The sequence below is a fragment of the Aotus nancymaae genome, unplaced genomic scaffold, assembly GCF_030222135.1.
Source record: "Aotus nancymaae isolate 86718 unplaced genomic scaffold, 86718_ANA_hifiasm-v0.15.2.pri h1tg000007l, whole genome shotgun sequence".
Taxonomy (NCBI): domain Eukaryota; kingdom Metazoa; phylum Chordata; class Mammalia; order Primates; family Aotidae; genus Aotus; species Aotus nancymaae.
Genome location: NW_026988418.1, coordinates 1752913 through 1770761, shown reverse-complemented (window position 1 = coordinate 1770761; position 17849 = coordinate 1752913). Strand labels below are relative to the sequence as shown.

At 48.3% G+C, this 17849-nt stretch overlaps 1 protein-coding gene across 7 annotated transcripts in view; it reads left to right on the top strand.

Moving 5' to 3' along the window:
• LOC105710429 (box C/D snoRNA protein 1) overlaps positions 1-15797 on the top strand; it is a 151104-nt gene extending 135307 nt beyond the window's left edge. The window contains exons 9-10 of one of the 7 annotated variants that reach the window (XM_064372168.1): positions 3309-3366; positions 15618-15797. In XM_064372168.1, the coding sequence (XP_064228238.1) occupies positions 3309-3366; positions 15618-15762 (203 nt within the window). In that variant the 3' untranslated portion in view covers positions 15763-15797. Of the gene's footprint in view, positions 1-3308; positions 3367-4369; positions 4534-15617 lie in introns of those variants that run through there. The other 6 variants (XM_064372165.1, XM_064372169.1, XM_064372166.1 and 3 more) reach the window with 6 other exon arrangements.
• Positions 15798-17849: the final 2052 nt, after the last annotated feature.

Here is a 17849-nt window from a genome sequence, read left to right as displayed (position 1 = left end):
TTGTGTGACTTTAGGCATGGTAACCTGTCTGAATTTCAGCTTCCTCATCTATAAAATAGGAATAATAAGAATTGATAATTGTCATAATTTACCCAGTGAGTGAGTTTTTGAGGATTACATGTGTTGATGCACGTTGAGAGCTTACAATAATGCCTGGCCTTAGGAAGTGCCGACAGATGGAAGCTATTAGTATTGCTGACACACATTCCCTTGATCGGCTTACACTCCTAGCACTCTGAAACTCTCAATTAATAATGGAGAGACTCGGGCTAGTCACAGTGCAGGTTGATCCGTGCTGTGATAGAGCCCTGAGCAGGGAGCAGTCAGCTTTTGCAGAGGGAGCGGGTGAAGGTTCCATAGAAGCAGTGACTTTGAGCAAGGGCTCGGAACATGAGTGGAAGTTTTAGGGTAAGGAAGAGGAGGAAGGGCATTTCCATCAGTCAGAGCAGCCAGTTAAGTGTCTTAAGTGCCGTGCGAAGGGCAGGTAGCTGGTGTGCCTAGAACTTCAGGTGCGGGCGTATGTGTGTGGGATGAGGGAGAGCCTGGGAATAGGGGCTGGGGCTGGGTGGGGAAGGCCTTGCATGCTAGACTAAGGGGCTTGCTGTGAGTCCCAGTGCTGTTCCGTGAAACTATAGTCCTGAGGGATGCTCCCTGAAGCAGAGGTTCAGTGGTGGTCAAATCAGGTATGGAAACGCTGCACAGATATTCCAGGCTCCAAAATGGCTAATGAACGTTAGCACAGCAGGGGGCCTGCTAAGTCCTATAGGAACAAAACCTGCTTGACTTGACTTAACCCAGTGTTTTAGAAACGTATTCAACCACAAGACAACCGTTATTCCCCTAATATCTATTATTGGAGGTTACAGTTTGGGGGTGTTCTAGGTAGAATTTTTGATGTTGCAAAAGAAGTAGCACTCAAATATAAACTTTCTCGGCAAGGCAATTTACTTCTAGAGAAGGGTGCGGCTCACAGATGGAACCATGGCGAGCGCACACCTGGACAAGGTGGGGAAGGGGTACTTATGCCTGACAGAGGTCCCCCTACTGCTGTGTCATTCCCCTATTGGCTGAAGTTAGACCACACTGTCTAGTCTAATTCTGATTGGCTGTTTTAAAAGGAGGAGGGGTACAAGCTGGTGGGGTGGGTAGTTTGGTGGGAAGGACAGTTACAGGCTGGTCAGAGCAGGTAAGCAAGGGTCAGAGCAGGTGACCGGAGCAGGTGACCAGAGCAGGTGACTGGAGCAGGTGACTGGGATGAGTGAGGGCAGGGCAGGGGACTGGGGGAACAGATGTGAACCACTGATTCGAACTGGTGGAAAAAGTGGTTTCCTGAAACTACAAGGAAGTTAAACTTTAAAATAGAGAATTAAAGAATAAGAGAACTGAACATACTGACATACTGATTCTTTGAAGAGAAATTTGGGGTTCACCATATCTAACAGGGCTACTGTTATAGGCATTAGGGAGCTGTCAAAGGTTTGAAGCATGGCAGTGAGGGCTCAATTCTCTGTTTTCCAAAGATTCCCTCTAATTATTTTAAACAATAAGGGACCAAATTAAATCACAAGTAAGCTGATGTAAGGTATAGCTTGTCCAGCCAAGGCCGTCTTATTTGAAATGGGTGACTTCTCTTGCCTATGTCCCTCTCTGAAAGTCTTCTACCTTTCAAGTACCCAAAGAAGAGAAACTTCCTGCAACATACTGCGGTTGTCCTTCTGATCTTTTTAACGTGGCTCTGTAAAACTGAAGTTTAGATAATTCAGGCTCGCCTCTTAGATTGACACTTGAAAGCTATAGTGGGGCTTTTCAGAGGGTTCAAGGTTATAGTCACTGGAGCCACAGTTTGACTTGAAAAATTTTTCGAAGTCTTTTTCTTTCATTCCTTTCTCTTCCTTTCCTTTCCTTCTCTTCCTCTTCCTCTTCCTCCTCTTTCTCTTAACAGAAGGGCCGGTCGAAAATGATGATTTCCAACTTGCAAATCCTGCTGAAGATAGCACATGTGATAAGCATGGCCCTGGGAAAGATTCTGGCAAAGGCTGGGATTTCTCATCCCCTGGAAGTTGGGGAGGGGTTGGAGCTTATTAAAAACACAGATTTCAGACAGGCATGGTGGCTCATGCCTGTAATCCGAGCACTTTGGGAGGCCAAGGCAGGCAGATCACTTGAGGTCAGGAGTTGGAGACCAGTCTGGCCAACACGGAGTAAACCCATCTCTACCAAAAATACAAAAATTAGCTGGGCGTGGTGGTGGGCACCTGTAGTCACAGCTGCTCAGGAGGCTGTGATGGGAGAATCACTTGAACCTGGGAGGCAGAGGTTGCAGTGAGCTGAGATCATGCCATTGCACTCCAGACTAGGTGACAGAGCAAGACTCCATCTCAAATAAAGAAATAAAGAAATAAGTAAGTGAGTAAATAAATAATAAAAATACAGATTTCAGAAAATCTACTTCTTAGGTGATTTGAACTCACAATAAAGTTTGAAAACTATGGGCCTAGGTACCTTCAGCTTTACACACCAACTCATCGATCCTCTGTAAGTAGAAACGTCTCCTCCATACCTACCTCCTTCACTGCTACCCACCCCTGCCCAGCCCCCACCGTAGGCTGCTGCCTCCAGGGTTTGGAGGAGGCCCAATCCCAGGCTGTGCAGACTCTGGCCCCAGCACCTGGATCCCCACTCCCTTTCCCTGCTCTTGCCCTCCCGCTCCAGCCAGGGTTCTTGCTTCTGGGGTGGTGAGGAACGTGACCCAGGTGCAGGAGCAGGGACTTGTGGGTAGCAGGGGGGTGGTGGTGAACATTCTCAGGGACTAATCAGTGCTGGCTGGACCCACAGGGCTGTTACTGGTCCCTACTTCGTGGTCATCTGACTCCCATACAGCTCCTGCCTACCAATGCAGTTGCTCTGGCAAGGGTTTTGGGGGCTCCTCCTTCTTCCGGCTGTGCCCATCCTCCCTTCGTTTTTTTTTAAACTGCCTCATTTGTTTATTAAGCAATAATAGTAGCTAATATTTACACAATGCTTACTCTGTGCCAGGTGCTCTTCTGAGTGATTGAGATACACGACTTCATTTGAGTCTCATAATAACTCTATGAGGGATTACAATTATGATCTTCAGCCCCATTGATAGAGGGGGAAATGGAGGCACAGAGAAGTTTAGCAGCTTGTTCAAGCCCATTCAGCTAGCGGGTAGTGAACCCGAAATTTAAAACCAGATTGGTTGTTTTTAAATTATGGCGTCATGTGTACGTGTTAGGCACTGTGCTAAGCACTCGATATACCTTTATTATGTTATCCTATCTCTACAGATAAGGAGCCGAGCTACAGAGAGATGATGTCATTCACCCAAACTCACCTGGTTTGTAAGTAAGGAATCAGGTTTGAACCCAGATTTGAACCCAGGTGATGTCAGCACCCGTGCTCTTAACCACCATGCCGTCTCTCAATATTTATATATATTTATTATGGTCAAGATGTAACATCCAAAAACTTGAGAAGAGTACAGGGTAAAAAGAGACCCTTTTTCTTCTCCCTTCCTCCCACCCATTCTCATTCACTGTCACACAGCCTGGCAGAGCTGGGGTAGGGCTTAGACTGGAGGCTGAGTTTAGAGTAGACCCTGGGACTATCTGCTGGTGGCCACCCACAGTGGGAGGGGCCTATCTGTGTGATGGGAGCATTGGGGAACCAGCCAGGGTGTGCAGGTGGCAGCACGCAGCACAGAAACACTGTGTGACCCCAGGTAGTGGGTGGCCTAGACCCAAGTGCTGGGGTGCTGAACGGACCTCGCTGTGTTCTACAGGTGCTCTGAGCTCAGTGGTCCCAGGACATGAGTATGACTGTCAGGTGAGGCTGTAGAAGGGTCTCCAGGGAGACTAGCAAAGGTTGCTATGTCTCTTGCTCAGCAGACATCTGGGACAAGAGGCACAGCTTGTGACCCTTCCTCATGAAGATTTCTCCAAGTACTCCAGGACAGGAAGGATTTTTACATGGAAGTTTGTACACATAAGCTAGATTTGCCTCTAGAAACACAAAGTGACACCCCAGGCTTCTAGCGGAAGGCAGAGAAGGGAGTCAGGCACAGTCTCTCCCCACCCATGGCTGCTTAAAGTTTGATGTCTGAGCCAGGGTCACCCAGCGGAGGGTCCCTTAGCATGGGATCAGTGGAGAGGATGTGAAGGGACCCTGTGGGGGGAAATGCATTTGAATGGCTTAGCACCAGGGCTCTGCAGCCCAGCCCAGACGGCCAGGGTCGAATCCTAGTTCTGCCACTTCCTGGCTGTGTAATGCTAGGGAAGCTACTTTAACTCCTGAGCCTTGGTTTTATCCTCTGTAAAATGGAGATGCTGACAACAGTACCTTCTCATAGGGCTGTGGTGCAGAAGAGGAAGTGAAATAATGAAGCTATGTTGCCCAGGCTGGATCCGAACTCCTGGGCTCAAGCGATCCTCCCGCATCAGCCTCCTGAGCAGCTGGGACTACAGCCACATGCCACCATGCCTGGCTATTATGTATTGATGTTTCAGGGTAATGTCTGTTTTCCAGCAGCTTCCATGTTTTGCATTCCCTTCTTGATCTTTTGCTCTCTCTCTGGAGACACCACTCACCTGCTAATGGCCAAATCCAATACCCACTCTTCTGCTTTCATGTTGGCTTCTCACATCTCCTGCCTGGGACATCGGGAGCAACTCCTCTCATCTTGAAAATTCCCGTGGTGTCCCTGACCCTGCAGCCCCTTGGTTTTCCTCCAGCCTCTCTGGCTGCTGCTTTGTGGTTGCCTCCATGGGTTCTGATCTCCTTCCCCTCAGGGTTCTGTGCTGCCTGCTGCCCTTCTCTGCACATTCCCACTCTCCCAGTCCACATTTCCGTCTTTTCTTTTATAACTTCCAAAAAAACATAGTCTCTATCTGTCATTCAGTCTGAAGTTCAGTGGTGCAATCACAGCTCACTGTAACCTTGTACTCCCAGGCTCAGGTGATCCTCCGGCCTCAGCCTCCTGAGTAACTGGGAGTACATCCACTCACCACCATGCCCAGCTTCAGCCTGCATTCCTTTTTTATTGTGAGATGGAGTCTCACTCTGTCGCCCAGGCTGGAGTGCAGTGGCACAGTCTCAGTTTACTGCAACCTCCGCCTCCCGAGTTCAAGCAATTCCCTGCCTCAGCCTCCTGAGTAGCTGGGATTACAGGCGCATGCCACCACACCCGGCTAATTTTTATATTTTCAGTAGAGATGGGTTTTCAGCATCTTGTTCAGGCTGGTCTTGAACTCCTGACCTCATGATCCACCTGCCTCGGCCTCCCCAAAGTGCTGGGATTACAGGCGTGAGCCACTGCGCCCGGCCTACAGCCAGCATTTCTAAGCACCCTGTAAGTGTGGTGCTCTCCAGTCTCTGCTACCATTCCTGAAGGCGCCCCTGAGCTCTAGACCTGAATATCCACCTTGGGTGGCCTGCAGGACGCATCCAAAATTGGACCCCTCCTTTCTGCCCTGAGCGCTGGCTAATGGAGGCAGCACTGGTGGCAGCCCAAGCTGGAAACCATGAAGCCCTTCCTTTCAGCTCACCCAGTCTTATAAACTGCCAAGTTCTGTCGGTGTGCTCCTATGGTAGGCTCAGTAATGGCTCCCAAAGATACTCATGTCCAAATCCCTGCCGCTGGTGGATGTTACCTTATATAGGAAAAAGACTTTGCAGATGTGATTGGATTAAGGATATTAAAATAGGGAGATTATCCTGGATTATTTGAGTGGGTTCTAAATGTAACTACAAGTGTTTTTATAAAAGGGAGGCAGAGGGAGGCCGGGCATGTTGGCTCACGCCTGTAATCCCAGCACTTTGGGAGGCTGAGGTGGGCGGATCACCTGAGGTCAGGAGTTTGAGACCAGCTTGGACAACCTGGTGAAATTCTGTCTCTCCTAAAAATACAAAAATTAGCCGGGCATGGTGTCTGGTGCCTGTACTCCCAGCTACTTGGGAGGCCGGGGCAGGAGAATTGCTTGAACCCGGGAGGTGGAGGTTGCTGTGAGCTGAGTTCCTACCACTGCACTCCAGCCTGGGGAACAAGAGTGCAACTTGGTCTCAAAAAAAAAGGGAGGCAGAGGGAAATTTGACTATAGAAGAGGAAATTGTACAAGTGAGGATTGAAGAAAGAGGTTGGAGAGGTTTGAGAAAGGGATCATGAGCCAAGGAATGCAGGCAACCTCCAGGAACTAGACAGGACGAGGAATTGGATGCTCCCCATGAGCCTCTAGAAGGAGCTGGCCCTATTTGCACCTTGAATTTAGCCCAGTGAAACTGACTTTGGATTTCTGGCCTCCAGAACTGTGAGGGAATAAATCTGTGCAGTTCTAAATCACCAGAGCTTGTTGTAATTTGTTATAGCAGCTGTAGAAGATGAATACACCCTCCCTTTCAATGTAGCTCCAATCTGTCCTTTTGTCTCCCCGTCCCTACTGCCTCCATCATTTCTTGCTTGCAACAGCTGCCTAAATCTAGCTACATCTCATAATGATTTCATTTTATTTTTTGAGACAAGGTCTCGCTCTTGTCCAGGCTGGAGTGCAGTGGGACCATCAAGACTCATTGCAGCCTTGACCTCCCTCATTCGCTCAAGCAATTCTCCTGCCTCAGCCTCCTGAGTAGCTGGGACTACAGATGCCTACCACCATGCCTGGCTAATTTTTTATTTTCTATGGATATGGGGGCCTCACTGTGTTCCTTGCAGGCCACCTCGGTACCCCACCCAGCCAGCCTCCTCATTTTCAGTGTGAACTATTGGAAAAGTGCCTCTTTAGCCTCTTCCCAACTCAATTCACTCCACCAGGGTCGTCCTCCTAAGACACATTCATTCCTTGGTACAAAACCACCTTTTGAGCACCTATTATGTATCATGCACTTTGATGCTGAGAATATGGAAACAAACAAGGTCTGATTATATCATTCTCATGTTCAAAAGCTGATCTCAAACTCCTGGGCTCAAGTGATCCTCCCACTTCAGCCTTCCAAAGTGCTGGGACTACAGGCATGAGCCACCATACCTGGCCTTCATAATGATTTTGTAACACATATCAACAACCATCACCCTCTGAACTAAGCTCAAGGCCAGGGAAGGCCTTGGTGGAGGCCAAGGTAGAAAGATCACTTGAGCCCAGGAATTTGAGACCAGCCTGGGCAACACGGTGAAACCCCGTCTCTACAAAAATACAAAAATTAGCCAGGGCATGGTGGCACGTGCCTATAGTCCCAGCTACTCAGGTGGCTGAGATGGGAGAGGATCCCTTGAGCCCTGGAGGTGGAGGTTGCAGTGAGCCAAGATCACACCACTGCACTCCAGCCTGGGTGACAGAGTGAGACCCTGTCTCAAGGGAAAAAAAAAATAAGTAAGCTCAAGCTTGATGTGAAAATCCAGAGTGGCTATGGCTGCACCTCGCCTGTAGTTTCAGCTGCATCTCCTCGCCTCTGCCTGCCCTGCTCTTTGTGCTTCAGTACAGTGATTCATAACGTCAAGTCCATGTGCCGATTTGTTTCCTCCTCCCCAGATTTTTACGGACAGATTTCAGAAGGCCTGGGAACCTCTTGAAATTCAGGGAAAAACTTGTACATGCGTGTGCAACAAGTGTGTTCCTGGGGACAAGATGCACGGGGGACCCTTAGCAGGCTCTTGCTTCCTCGAAGGTTACACAGAATGACTGCTGCTCATTCCCCATGCACATCATACTGTTCCCACCAGCTGCTTTCCTCCTGCTGTTCCAGCAGCCCGGGATGCCTGTCCCCAGAGTTCCCGCATTTCATTCGCGTGTCTACTCCAGTGTCACCTCCTCAGAGAGTACACCGAGGGAGGCAGTACCTGGAGGACCTCACTCGGCCTCTCTGGGAACAAAGATGAGAACCCAGCTCCCCTACCAGAATCTGTAAACCCTAAGGGTGGGAATTGGGGGCTAGAGTTCAAGGTATTTTCCCAAAGGACAACATTTTCCTCCCTAAGGGAAATTCTGTGTCAGCTGTTAGATAATAATTTTGCCACCTCATTACCTAAATCACAAACCTGGAAGAAGTAAATGTTACAACGCTGGGATTAGAGCTGTGCTTTGGAAGTGAAGAGAATTGGGTGATTAATTCCAACTTGGAGGGTTATGGCAACCCCACAGCAGAAACGTCATTTGAGCTGTTTCTTATTAAAGAAAGAGGGGGAGTTTGATAAGGGGAAAAGAAAGAAAGAAATGGGCAAAGGAAGTCATGGAGTCAGGAGGGCACTTCGAATGTGGCAGTGAGTTGTCTTTTGCTGTTTGATCCCTAGGGTTTTTGGAGGAAGCTTTTTGGTGGCCAAAAGGTAAATTTGAGGCCTCATGATAGAATGCCCTAACCAGTGTTCTAAGGAGAGTGAACTCTACTCTGTAGGCAGCGGAGAGCTATCTAAGGCTTTTGAACATGAGAATGATATAATCAGACCTTGTTTGTTTCCATATTCTCAGCATCAAAGTACATGATACATAATAGGTGCTCAAAAGGTGGTTTTGTACCAAGGAATGAATGTGTCCTAGGAGGACGACCCTGATGGAGTGAATTGAGTTGGGAAGAGGCTAAAGAGGCACTTTTCCAATAGTTCACACTGAAAATGAGGAGGCTGGCTGGGTGGGGTACCGAGGTGGCCTGCAAGGAGCATTTTGAGTGTAATTTAGGAAGCAGGATTGACAGAGATTATTGATCTTTGAGGTGGAGGAGTGAGGTGGAGAATGAGAAAGAGGGGGAATTTGGGGAAGAATGAGATTTGTGGCTTATGAGGGGTTAATAGCTGTGTCATTCACCAAGATGGGGACCTAAGGAGGAGGAGCAGGTGGCGGGGGGTGGGTGGAAGGATGGAGACAAGAGAGAGGCTATAGAAAGGCTGGTTTTGTACAAGCTGAGACTGAGCTCTCTCAGGTGCCAGATTCATCAGCAGGTGGGGGGGTATGTAAATTTCACAAGTGATCCAGATTATAGCGCCCCTCCCCCAACCCAGTCTCTCCTCAGAGAGAAATGCACAGTGCTTCCCCCAACGGCCAGACCCTCATTTGTTCTCTCTCAGAACAAACCAAAACTGAAGCCCAGCATGAAGCAGCCATTTTTCATCCCTGTCCTCAGCCTCCAGCTCCTCCCAGGAGCCCTCACCTGTTATCTCTCCACTTGGCATGGCCATCAGTTTGGACTGGGACGAGGGACTGTATCTCATGGAGATTTCCCTGATACGCTATCAGCAATGGGCTTTCACTTTGAGTTACAGCATTTCTAAATGTCCATGAGAGGGCCAGACCAGCCTGATAGAATGTTAATTATTTGGAGATCTTAAGGATGCTTCTAGAACATAGTCAAACAGTGAGATGCCCCGATGCCTTAGCATGAAGTTGCCCCCAGAGTCCTGGAGGAGGCATTGCACCGGGTTATTCTGGGGCCTCGTGGGATCTCGGGACTAGGGCTCCTAATATTCCCTGGAGTAAGTGTGGACGTGTGGTAGTGATTTGATTCTTCCTCCTTCCACCTGCTCATCCACCCGTCAGCCAGCTCACTGGCTGTCCCCAACACAATGCCCAATCTCCTAAGGTGCCACCAGGGTCTGGCCTTTACTCAGTAGCCTTTCCTGGAACATGTCCTGGGAGCCCACTTTATGCCAGGACCTGTGAGAGGCCGGTACTGCCTCACTCTATGTCACTATCCTTGAGGAGGCAGAGGTAAGAGACATGTAAACAAGTAACATCTAGTGCGACAAATGCCGTAGCAGAGAAGTGATGAGGCGCAGTGCTGGGGGCGCTCAGTGATAAAACAATAATGATATCTAATACTTACTGAACACTTACTTGCAGTTGGTACAGGGTGGGCATAGGGAACACAGCAGTTTATATTTATTGAGTGCTGGATTTGGGGTTTAAGCTGTTTACATGCATTATTTCTTTTTCTTTCTTTTTTTTCTTTTTGAGATGGAGTCTCACTCTGTTGCCCAGACTGGAGTGCAGTGGTGTGATCTTGGCTCACTGCAACCTCCGCCTCCAGGGTTCAAGCGATTCTCCTGCCTCAGCCTCCCAAGTAGCTGGGACTACAGGCATGAGCCACCATGCCTGGCTAATTTTTCTATTTTTGTAGAGGTGGGGTTTTGCAATGTTGGCCAGGCTGGTCTCGAACTCCTGACCTCAAGTGATCCACCTGCCTCGGCCTTCAAAGTGCTGGGATTACAGGCGTGAGACACCATGCCTGGCCCATGCATTATTTCATCTCAACCTTAGAAACAATCCCACGAGGTAGGCGTACTAGGCAGAACAGCTCCCCCAAAGATGTCTGTGTTCTAACCCTTGGAACCTGTGACTATGTTGCTTTACAAGGTAAAAGGGACTTTGCGGGTGTGATTAATTTAAGGATCTTGTGATGGAGCAAATTCTGGATTATCTGGGCAGGCTGAATGGAATCATAAAGATCCTTATAAGGGAAAGAGGGAGGCAGGAGGATCAGAGCCAGAGTGAGACCGTGGACCATGTGAGAAAGACTCAGGCAGCCATTGTTGGCCATTGTAGAGGAAGGGGCCATGAGGCAAGGAATGTGGGTGGCCTCGGGAAACTGGAAAAGACAAGGAAACAGATTTCCCCCTGGAGCCTCTAGAGGGAACGCAGCCCTGCCAGCTCCTTGATTTTAGCTCAGTGAGATCCCACGTTGAACTTCTGACTTTTGGAACTGTAACACCACACATTTTAAAGCCACTAAGTTTGTGGTGGTCTAGTAGAGTAGACATAGCAAACGAGCACAGCAGATGTTATTACTGTTATCCTCATTGACTAGTGTTAAGGGAAAAACCAAGTCGACACCTGTTAAAATGACAAGGAAGACTTTATTCAAGACGATTGCGATAGGGGTATTGCAATAGAGGAGAGTGGTTGGTCTCAATTCCAAGAACAACAAGGAACCAGTCTCAGAATAGAAGGAAACCCACTCAAGCTAGTGTAAGAAGATGAGGTATGGCATTCTCTGTCTCAGTCTTGGCTTAGGCTCTAAGCCAATTATGAAATTGTTTTTTCTTTTTTTGGAAAAGTTATTGAAGTGCTGTGGCATTTCTCTCCTGGGCCCCATCCATGGAGTGGGGTAGGGGTTTTATCCTAAGCTTAATAAGCCTAATCACTGGAATGTGATATACACAATGGGGTGGCGTCCAGGATGGATTCAAGCACAGTTTACGGTTGAGAGGCTGCTGAAAGTGGCTATGGCCACATTGAACTTTTACAGGCCAGAGGGTGTGGACAGGGTCATTTAACACAGATACTGCCCGTGATGGGTAATTTAATGTGTCGACTTGGCTGGGCCATGTGGTGCCCAGATAACTCATCAAACATGATCTTGGATGTTTTGGTGAGGGTGTTTTTGGATGAGATTAGCGTTTACATTGGTAGGTTTTGAGTAAAGCAGGTTGCCCTTTATCATGTGAGTGGGCCTCATCCAAACAGCTGAAGGATTAAATAGAACAAAAGACTGACCTCCCCTGTACAAGAGGATCTCCTCTGCAGTAGATGGGCTTTGGATTTGAAGAGCTGCTGGCCACCTCAGCTCTTCCTGCATCTCCAGCCCACCAGCCCACTTGCAGATTTTGGACTTGCTAGCCTCTTTAATAGTGTGAACCAATTCCTTAAAAATAAATCTCTTGGCCAGGCGTGGTGGCTCACGCCTATAATCCCAACATTTTGGGAGGCTGAGGCAAGTGGATCATGAGGTCAGGAGTTTGAGGCCAGCCTGGCCAACACGGTGAAACCCTGTCTCTACTGAAAATACAAAAAGTTAGCTGGGCATGGTGGCACGCACCTGTAATCTTAGCTACTTGGGAGGCTGAGGCAGGAGAATCACTTGAACCCAGGAGGTGGAGGTTGCAGTGAGCCAAGATCGTGCCATTGCACTCGAGCCTGGGTGACAGAGCAAGACTCTGTCTTGGAAAAAACAAAACAAAGCAAAACAAAACCTGCTTCTCTCTCTGTTGTTTTTGTTTCTCTGGAGAACCCTGACTAATATACCACACAAAGGGCTTCTTCCTGGGGGAGGCAGCCTTAGCAGAAAGAGGCTGGAGGGGTCCTGCTGGATGTGGACTTGGGGGGCAGTCATATGGGCCATCCATATGTCATCTACTGGGGGGCCAGTTGGATCACAGGCATTGCCTGCATCAAGGGGGCTGCTGATGTGTGTTCCCAGTGCGGGTATTTCCAAGGAACCCATGTGAGCTGCTTACTCATAGTGGTTTTTGTGAAAGAAATAGCTCATCAGGATGTAGGAACATCTCACAGGTCCCAAGAACATTAAGTACTGCGAGGCATCTCGAGAGAGAGGCAGGAACTGGGGACAGGAGAGCTGGCAGCAGCGCAGGCCAATCCTCTCTCCATCACCATCCTGTGGTCTCTTGTGTTGTCCTCTCTGTGGGGTGACTCTCTTTGCTTGCTCATCATTATGTATTGCCTCAAATGTCTTCTCCATTCATGGGCTCAACACTACTACACATTACCATTTGTATATTTAGTTCAAAATTTCCAGAGAAATCTGATTGGCTGGTGGCTAGAAATCTGATTTACAGCCTCTCCTGGATCAGCTGCATCCACTCTCAACAATGAACTGGGGCTTGGAGGAAGAGGTACTAGTATTTTGGACTGCCCTCTCCTAGGGCTGTAAGTCACGCAGACTGAGCTAGAAGTGCAAGTTAAGTGTGGCAGGAAGGTTACCAGTGGTAATCAAAGGGTTGGTGAGGCTGCCGCCTGGAAAACATGGAGCGTTGTACCAAAGGATGAGGTTGTGAAGGGCATTGGAAACTAGATGGTGGAGGATTTTGAATGCCACCTCAAGGAGTTTGAACCTTAACTCCTGTGTCTAGGACCTGGGAAGTAATATTAATCAACAGCTCCATCCCTTCAGGTCACTGCCAAGAGGCTCACTTACCTGGTTGAGTGGTGCGATTTGAAGGCAGCAGTCAGCCGGGGATTGTGCTGAGGATGTGCCTTTTTTGATGGACGCTTGAAGGGATGCTCAGGCTTTGGAATGATCCACTTCAAGGACTCTTGGCTTTTGTGTTTCAACTCTCGATTGCAACACTACACTAATGTGGTTTTTTGCATTGAATTAAAATTAATCTAATACTTGACAACTCTGGCTGGATGCCTGCCAACTATGGAGACTAGAGATGCTTCCTGTAAATTCTGCCACAGAGGATTCTTACGATTCAGGGAACATCTCATTTATCTCACTGCTATGCACTCCTGACCCTGATTCTCAAGGGATTCCTTCCGTAAGATCCTCTTGCATAAATGTGAGCGTGTTCCGTGGCAGTTGCTTTTTCAAATCTGTATAATCTCTGGGGATCAGGATGATCTGGGGTACAAGGAAAGGGTCATTTAGATGAACCAGCTCTGCTCAAAGTCAGTCTTGGATTTTTTCCAGTAATAATCTCTTTCGTCATTAATGGCCTGCTGGGTGAATCTTATTATATCTCTTTAAAATAATTTAGATGCTAATATCTCCCAGTGACCATCATATGGGGAATGCAGGGCTGGAGGTAGTGGTGAGGAGGACTGAAAGCTGTCTTAATTCTCTGCTCCTTTACACAGCTGGAGACCCTCATTTGATGGACTTGAAAAAGCTGCCCTAGCAACTAGGATTTTCACATCTTTACACTCAAAACGCATTTGACTGGTATTCTAAAAGTTCTACTTTCTAAGATGAGCAGCTAGGATTCTGGCAACCCAAGGGGGTTCTGGGTGAAAATTTCAAGAGAATTCTGAGTAAATGATGGAAGGGCAATTGTATTTTTTTTTTTTTTTTTTTTTTTTTGAGACAGAGTCTTGCTCTGTTGCCCAGGCTGGAGTGTAATGGTGTGATCTCGGCTCACTGCAACCTCTGCCTCCTGGGTTCGAGCAGTTCTTCCTGCCTCAGCCTCATGAGTAGCTGGTGCCTGCCACCATGCCCGCCTAATTTTTGTATTTTTAGTAGAGACAGGATTTCACCATGTTGGCCAGGCTGGTCTTGAGCTCCTGACCTCAGGTGATCCGCCCGCCTTGGCCTCCCAAAGTGCTGGGATTACAGGCATGAGCCACTGCACTGGCTGAGCAATTGCATTTTTGATCAGCTGTCAGCTGAAGGGTGGGGTTGGGGAGGCAAAAAGGAAGAGGTGAGATTCCAGTGGACTGTCAGTCAGGAGATTTGACTTACAGTTCTAAGTTTATTACAGCTAGCTGAATTCATTTATTCCTTCCTTTCTTCATGTATTCAGCAGCTACTGATGCCCACTCTGTGTTGGGTCCTGTGCTGGTTCTGAGAACACAGAAATAAGCCATCACTCTTGCTTCAAGGAGTTCATAGCTTGTTGTGACTTTCTCCTTCTGGTATGTGAGTTTCCTTATCTGTAGAGTAGAGGTTGAAGTAGAAATTCTTGGAGTGCTTTTCCAGAGTGTCTGGGACCATAAAAGCCTCAATATTGGGACCATTTCTTTTATCCCATTCACTAAACTCCACCCAAGCATTGCCTTGTGGGTCAGGGACGAGTCTATTAGGATCTTGCTGTTAAGGAGCTCATAATCAGCTGGAGCAGAAATATACATGATCTAGTGGTAAATGGGTTAATCAATGGATGTTTGTTCAGAGTACATGGGAAAGCAGAGGAGGGAACAAACAGCTTTGCTTAGGGATGGTGATCACAGAGCTGAAGAAGTCCCATACTTCATCGTTTCCAACCTCTTAGAATCCCCAGAGAATCCCACCCTGACGTCAGCCTCCCCTTAGCTCCTTTCATCAGACAAGAACCGTGTGGCTCTTTTGTAACTCCTTGGAACTTGGTTTCTGATTCAACCCCAGGGAATCCAGTAGTAAAATAGGCTGAGTCTGCACCGAGGTTCTCAATTTTGAGCACCAGGGAATATGCCACCACTTAAACACAAAGTGATAATGTTGTTGACATTTTAACAGAAATATTTCTTGTTGCATGCTAGAGAACACGCCAATGTTGTTTTCTTAGCACAGGAGGGAGGGTGGGGTGTGAGTATAAAGCTTGATTGTGAAGCATATGGGCCTCACCAGCGGTGGGGAGGGGGTCAAGGCGGGATCCCAGTGATCATCCTCTGGATGCCGTGCCCCTGGTCCTGTCTCAGTCTACCTGTGGTAGCTCCAACTCCAGCTGATTCAACCAAGTAGATCCTGAAAGTTCATGACTGGCTTACTTTAGGGTCTTCTAGAAGCAGAATCTGAGTCTCAGTCAAGGGTCATCAATGAGGATTCAATCAAAGAAGTGCAACCACCACTCCGAAGCAGTAAAGCTACCATGTGATTCACCTACTGAGGGTTCGCCTGAGCCCTGATGGCTACACTTTGTCTCTGATGTGTCTCCCAGGAGAATAGATATCCACGTGTGAGGGATTTATTACTAGAATTTGGCCCTATGCCTTGTGGAGTCTCTGTAAGGCTGTGGTCATTGTGCCTTCATGCCTGATATTGGAGTTGAGATCCAGAAGGCAGATGATTGTGAAGGAAAGATGGATGGAAAGTGAGGGAGAGCAAGGACAAGCTGGAACCCAAAGGCATGAGCTGGGACCCCACGAAAAGTCTCTGAAACTTGTATCTGTTCTTGTTTCCTCTGATAGTATGGAGTGTCCTCCAGAAGCTGGGGCCCTTGGTTACAGAGCTAAACACATGCTTGAAGTGGAAGTCAGAGTAACTGAAGAGAGGTCCACGAGAAAGCAGAGCAGTCGTGGACCTCAGCCGCAAGGTGTGCGAGCTACAAAATGACTGCTGCCTCCCTTCTGCCCTGCTCATCTCCCACAGTAAGTTCGTTCGGGCCAACCTTAACCAGAAAAATATAGGAAATGGAATTCTGGGAAATGTAGTTTAACCTAGCCAGGTTGACACATTACGAAGTCACCAAAGAAGGATTCAAGTCCAGTGAGTTTGTCTAGGAGCTGATCCCAGGAAATGCTGGTGGTCAAGTAGAGAAGTGGGACAGGGATGGAAAAGAAGCCAAGGTGGGGCATGGTGGCTCACGCCTGTAATCCCAGCACTTTGGGAGGCTGAGGTGGGTGGATCATTTGTGGCCAGGAGTTCGAGACTAGCCTGGCCAACAGGGCAAAACCCCATCTCTATAAAAAATGCAAAAATTACCTGGGGCGGTGGCACACTTGAGAGTCTGAGGCAGGAGAATCACTTGAACCTGGGAGATGGAGGTTGCAATGAGCCAAGATTGCACCACTGCAGTCCAGCCTGGGTGACAGAGTGAGACTCCGTCTCAAAAGAAAAAAGAGGCTGGGTGCGGTGGCTCATGCCTGTAATCCCAGCACTTTGGGAGGTTGAGGTGGGAGGATCACCTAAGGTTAGGAGTTTGAGACCAGCCTGGCCAACATGGGGAAACCCTGTCTCTACTGAAAATAGAAAAACTAGTTGGGCGTGGTGGTACATGCCTGTAATCCCAGCTACTTGGGAGGCTGAGGCAGAGGAATCACTTGAACTTGGGAGGCGGAGGTTGCATAGAGCGAGCCGAGATTGCACCACTGCACTCCAGCCTGGGTGACAGAGCAAGACTCTGTCTCAAAAAAAAAAAAAGAAAAGAAAAAAAAAGAAAAGAAAAGAAAAGAAAAAAGAAAAGCCAGGGAGAGGAGGGCACCAGCCAGGTCCACTGTGGTCACCTAGAGCTTGGTCCTCTGGGGAACTCTGGGGGACATTCTGAAGGAGTCTCAGAGTTACTCACCCCAGGCCTGAGCAAGATAGGGGGTTGTTTCTTCACCAGTTTTCTGTCTGTCATTGGTTGAGGGTTGCTTCCAGCCAGGCAGAGGCTTTTGGGCAGGAAGTCACAGGTGTTCATAATATGCAGCCTTTGGGGGTGGAAGGGAAGGCCGTGGGGCAATGTTCAAAGGGTTCTTTCTACTCTGGGGCACCGCTCATACGCAGTGTCCTGCTATTCCCTTCTGCTTGTGCTGTGGCCACGGTAGTGACAGCGCGTCTGTTTCCCCTGCCACCTGGTGGGGAGAGTTCTTTCCATACCCAGGGCTTCTGCTCTTCATTATGTGGTCCTCAGAGTGGGGCAGATCTGGGTCCACTCTCAGGCCTCCTAGAGATTTTAGGGAAAGGGTTGTCTGTGCATTCACTCTTCTTTGTCTGGCTTTTCCCTGGATGTAGCTGACTGTGAGAGCTGAGCCCAGCAGTGTCTGCTGGCTGACACAAGTGTTTGCAGAACCAAATCTCTTTTCTGAGCCAGACCTACTGCCTGTGGGTTGGGGGCGTTCACCGCTGGGCGGACCCCAACTGCTCTCCACACGTGTCCAGCAGGACATCTCAGCCTCGCCTTGAGTTCTCAGAGCTCCCAAGAATCTCAGCTATCAGTGCTGGAAGGGACCTGCCAAATCACCCCACCCAACACGCTTTCTTCACAGTTGAAGTTGAAGCCTACCTAGAAAGGAAGATTTTTCTGGGGTCATACGACGATTTAATGGGATCCTAGATGGTCTGAATCCAAGGTCAATTGATTTTACATTATGCCATGCTCCGTACCAGGGCAAAATGTCTGAGTGGCTGTTCCATTAACATGGATTTAATCACAAGCAGTTTTGGAAAACTTTATGCTGCCTTTGAGCCTGTTTCAAATCATTGCAGTATGACCAGACCTTTCTTTCCCTCTCCCAGGCAGGTTTATAGATACGCCTTCAAGGCAGTCCCTCCAGATGAGAAGAGCATGAACTATGCAGTTCTACAGCTTGGGTGTGAATTCCAGCTTGGCCACTGTGTGACTTTGGAAAAATTACTTAACTTTGTGTGCCTAATTTCCTCATCGGAAAAACAAAGATAATAAAACATACCTCTTGGGCCGGGTGTGGTGGCTCACGCCT